This window comes from Nicotiana sylvestris, chromosome 5, assembly GCF_000393655.2.
Source record: "Nicotiana sylvestris chromosome 5, ASM39365v2, whole genome shotgun sequence".
Classification (NCBI taxonomy): domain Eukaryota; kingdom Viridiplantae; phylum Streptophyta; class Magnoliopsida; order Solanales; family Solanaceae; genus Nicotiana; species Nicotiana sylvestris.
Window position 1 is genome coordinate 124,248,152 of NC_091061.1, and position 4,586 is coordinate 124,252,737.

Genomic DNA, 4,586 nt, shown 5'->3' on the forward strand with positions numbered 1-4,586 from the left:
CTCAAGATCCTTTTAAAATGGACCAACTTATGCTAAGACTTAATTGAAATCTAGTGAGCTAGGAGTATAATAACTTGTTTGGCCAAGCTTCTAGAAAAGTTTTTTTTTTTTTTTTTAAAAAGTTGAAGTGTTTGAGCAAGCTTTTGGAAGAAAAAAAAGTGCGTTTGAGAAGAAGCAGAAGTAATTTTAAAGAAATAGAAAAAAGTAAATTCTCTTTTGAGAAAAATACACTTAGAAACAGTTTTTAGAAGCTTGGTCAAACACTAATTGCTGCTCAGAAATATTTTTCAAATTAATTAGCCAAATACAAACTGTTTCTCACAAAAAATACTTTTAAGAAAAATACTTTAAAAAAAATATATTTTTCAAAAAACTGATTTTTGCAACTTAGCCAAACTGGCAATAAGTTTCAACCGATTGTCCCCCCAGTGAGTGAGAGTAATGTCTTTCCTTCTCATTTTGTATGGTGTTGCTTGGGAAAGGGTAAAGAAACCAAAGTACAGCACAGTAATTTAGGTGGAATATACTAGTAATCATTTATTCCACCTTTCATCTTATTGTGTTTCTATAGAATCACCTATGTGCCTTAAACTCTTTACTTATTACTATTATGATTATGCCTCAACCCTAAGCAAAGCAAATTGGGTCAGCTATACGAGTCCATCAATGTCATACCATTTACGCTCATCTCAATCCTATATTTATACCATAAAGCTTAAACTAAATTTTTTTAGTTGTTTAATATGAAGTGTGAGTGTTGGCCTGTCAAGATTGTCCGTATCTGGAAGATGAAGACAACAAATATGAGGATGTTAAGATGGTTGTGCGAGCACACCAGATTAGATAGGATCAGAAATGAGGTTATTCACGACAAGGTGAGTGTGGCCCCAATTGAGGACAAGATGAGGGAAGCGATGCTTAGATGGTTTGGACATGTGCGGAGGAGGAGCACAGATGCCCCAGTGAGGAGGTGTGAGAGGTTGACATTGGAGGGCTTGCGGAGAGGTAGAGGTAGGCCGAAGAAGAAGTGGGGAGAGGTGATTAGGCAAGACATGACGCAACTTCAGCTGACCGAGGACATGACCCTTGATAGAAAGGTGTGGAGATCGGGGATTAGGATAGTAAGGTAGGTGGTAGATTGTTCATATCAGTAGGATTAATACGCACTCTCGCATTCTATTGGTAGTAGGTTTCTATGAACACCTGTCATTTTCTTTCATTTTGATCATCTTATTACCGTGTTGTTTCTATGCTACTTTTACATGGCTTTTTGGTGTTGTCCCTCATTGTCTATCTTTTTAATTAATGTGAAGCTTATGTTTTTCTGAGCCGAAGGTCTATTAGAAATAGTCTCTCTACCTTCACAAGGTAGGGGTAAGGTCTGCATACACATTACCATCCCCACACTCCACGATATGGGATAATACTAGATATGTTTGTTCTCAAGGGCGACTAAGTAATGTACAAGAGCAAGAATCTACGCAGAAATTAATATTTCTTGTTTCAGAAGAAAAAGGAAAGGAAGAAGAAAGTAGTGCAAAATATAGCATCCGAAACAAATTGGTGTATAAATGAATCTGACGCAGTGTGTAATGACTAAAAAGAAAGAAACTTAAAAAGGAATAAAGAGCAATGGGATATCCAATCCAGGCTAAAAATTAAGATGGATAATCCCTTTCTACAGAACAGGAGTCATCTGTGACTTCTGCAGACTTTCTTCGCTGTATAGCAAGCGCCTCTTCTTCGCGCCATAGTACCTATAGATAATGCTCTCGAGACAATGCCTTATGCATGAAACGTCGTAACTCTCCAGAAATTTGAGGTCTGTTTCCCTCCATTTTGTGCCGGCAAAATGCTTGTACTCCTCAACAACAGCAGACATACACCAGTTCTGCAATTTCCTCAGGCACCCGACAAGGCAACCAGTTCGGTGCTGCAAGAGAAAATACAAACTTGTTACAACCATCGCATGCGAATTGGAATTAGTCATGAAGAAATCATGAAGTCTTTGTATTTCACTTGAAGTAAACATCTATGATGCTCGTATTTCAATAGAAAACAAATAGCCAGATAGATACGATATACTATCAAAATTTAAACATGAGAGACAACACAATGAATCAACAAATTCCATACATATTACCAGAAGATATATTAGTGGTATACCTACAGCAATGTGCATCTATTAACACGGGAAAAATTCCCCGATAGGAATGAAATATACACACAATAATAAAGAGAATACTTAGAAGGTAAGCATAGACGCCAAAGCCAATGGTGCACGAAAAACACACACGTAAGAACTACCCAAACAAGAAAAGATGAAGATTATGTACCTTCCCGCGCTTGCAGTGGATGAGAACTGGGTGATTTCTGACATCTAAAGACCAAAATAAAAAAGAGACAGTAAAAATTCATGTACTGCAAATTAATAGCCGTTAAAACATGACAGATAGAGCGGCAAAGAGTGTTTACCAGTTATCACTTTCAGAGCCTCTGTTATAGCACTGCTGGACATAGCTGATGGCTCCTGAATGGAAAAAGGTTCCATTTTACAAAGCAATACTAATGCAAAATGGATATCAAAAGTTTGTACCACTGGTAGATTCAGATAAAAAATTAACATTAACAAGTTTCTTTGTGCGATTTTTTAATATCAAGATAATAGTATGCTGCAGACCCTCTCATTCGAGCATATTACAAAAATCACCATATAAGAAAAAGAAAAACGAATGTCGAAGCTACAAAATAGAGAGGTAAAAAAGGACAATCACTAAGCATCTAAACTTCATCCAATATTGAAAACAAGAAAATATCATGAGGCTAAATCTTGATGCTGAAAACTTTAGAACAATAGTAGTTGACTTTAATGCAATGTATTTTTCTTTTCTTTACCAAAGAATTTGAACTCTAATTCAATCTAACTTTGAATTTACCAGCAATATCCAAACATCAAACACAAATTAACGGTTAAGTTTCAGTAATGATTCCTAAAACTGCAACTTTTAGAAACTGTTTTCAAGAAGGAAAAAGTTAGTATGAACTGTACCATTTAGATTCCAACAACCATTTATTCCATTCTATTTAATCATAATTAAAAACCATAAGCCACCAACTTAATTAAAAAACCAAAAAAATTACATAAAACGAGAAGGAAAGAAGAAAATCTCTCAATTACGAAATTCCATCAATTATACATAACGAGGATAGAAAAATTCTCACAGCTTTCGTTGAATTTCATTTTTATAAACCAAGAAAACATCGAATTAATCACGAAACAACAGCAATAAACAGAACTACATCCCGTCAAATAATCAACAAAGAAATTAATATAAAAAGGCAACAACTTCAGAAAATTGACAACAGAAGACTTAAGGAGAAAACGAAAGAAAAAGAAAAAAGGAGTACCTTAGTTCCATCAATTCCGAATTGGAAAAGCTTGATATTGTTAATTCGAAGAAACTCCAAATTTTCCTCAGGATAAGGCTCAGGACACAAATATCTGCACAACAAAACCACAACAATCAATCACTAATTACACCAAACAAAATATTTAACACAAACCCAACAAAAGAAAAATAGAAATCTGCAATTCATAAAATAAATAAAAAAAGATTTCTTTTTCCCCAAGAAAGAAGAAAGGACTAACATGATAGAGCGAAGATTAAGCGACCGGAGAAACGTGAAATTGGAGGACTGAGGAAACCCAGATCTGTAAATGCAGTTATCTTCAACAGCCGAAAAATTTGTGGGCGGCACCAACAAATCACCACCCTCTCTTTCCAAAATCTGACACATCTTTTTCTTTTTTCTTTATCAAAATCTCAATTAACAACCAATGCTAAAGAACTACTACCGCCGCCGTCATCTTCATCTTATAATCAGCGTCAAAGGCAAGATAAATGGTTGTAGAATTTTGTTTCAATTTATTTCCATGAGGGCGGCGTGGAAATTGCAAAGAGGGATGATGTAGGGTATAGGGTGCTAGGGTCTATTGGATTATGATTTGTAGAAAAGAGCAAATCAAGAAAAAGGGATGATTGCGAGGGGATTTCTCCTAATATTAACTACTCACTACGTATAATAATAGGATTTGTTTTACGTTGGGACTTGGGATCGTCGAGGAATTTGCATAGATATAGAAGTAGCAAAAGTTTGACTGCTTTCGAGATATAATAATCGCACCTATTGTTTTTTGACCTTTCAAATTTCGACGAATTCTTTTCTCTATTATGGAATTTTCATGTCCATGAGAAACTAACATGTATGCGTGTGTTATATTGCTTCCGAAGTAGATCTAGGATGTAAAATATCTTCAACGATTTTAAATTAATATATACTAATAATTAAAGTTATAACTTAAGTTTATATATATATATATATATATATATATTCCTGTGACCATACAATTTTATCATTAAAATGACTAAAATCAAATTTACTAGTAGAGATTTCGAATAATAATAGTAGGAGTAGGAATTTAACTATTATAAAGATGAATTTGATGTTTGTTGAGATACTCGAGGCTTTGCCTATGTATAGAACACTAGCAAAAGTTTTGACTCCTTTCGAAATATTAAGGTAAC

General features: G+C 34.6%; 1 protein-coding gene across 1 annotated transcript; it reads right to left on the reverse strand.

The window, feature by feature from the left end:
- Positions 1-1,478: 1,478 nt before the first annotated feature.
- On the reverse strand, positions 1,479-4,108 carry LOC104248044 (inositol diphosphatase DSP3-like). Its single transcript, XM_009804231.2, has 5 exons — positions 3,650-4,108; positions 3,409-3,502; positions 2,476-2,530; positions 2,337-2,380; positions 1,479-1,933 (listed from the first exon to the last, which is right to left on the reverse strand). Exons 1-5 carry the CDS (start codon positions 3,796-3,798, stop codon positions 1,679-1,681), a joined length of 597 nt encoding a protein of 198 aa, XP_009802533.1. The 5' UTR covers positions 3,799-4,108; the 3' UTR covers positions 1,479-1,678.
- Positions 4,109-4,586: the final 478 nt, after the last annotated feature.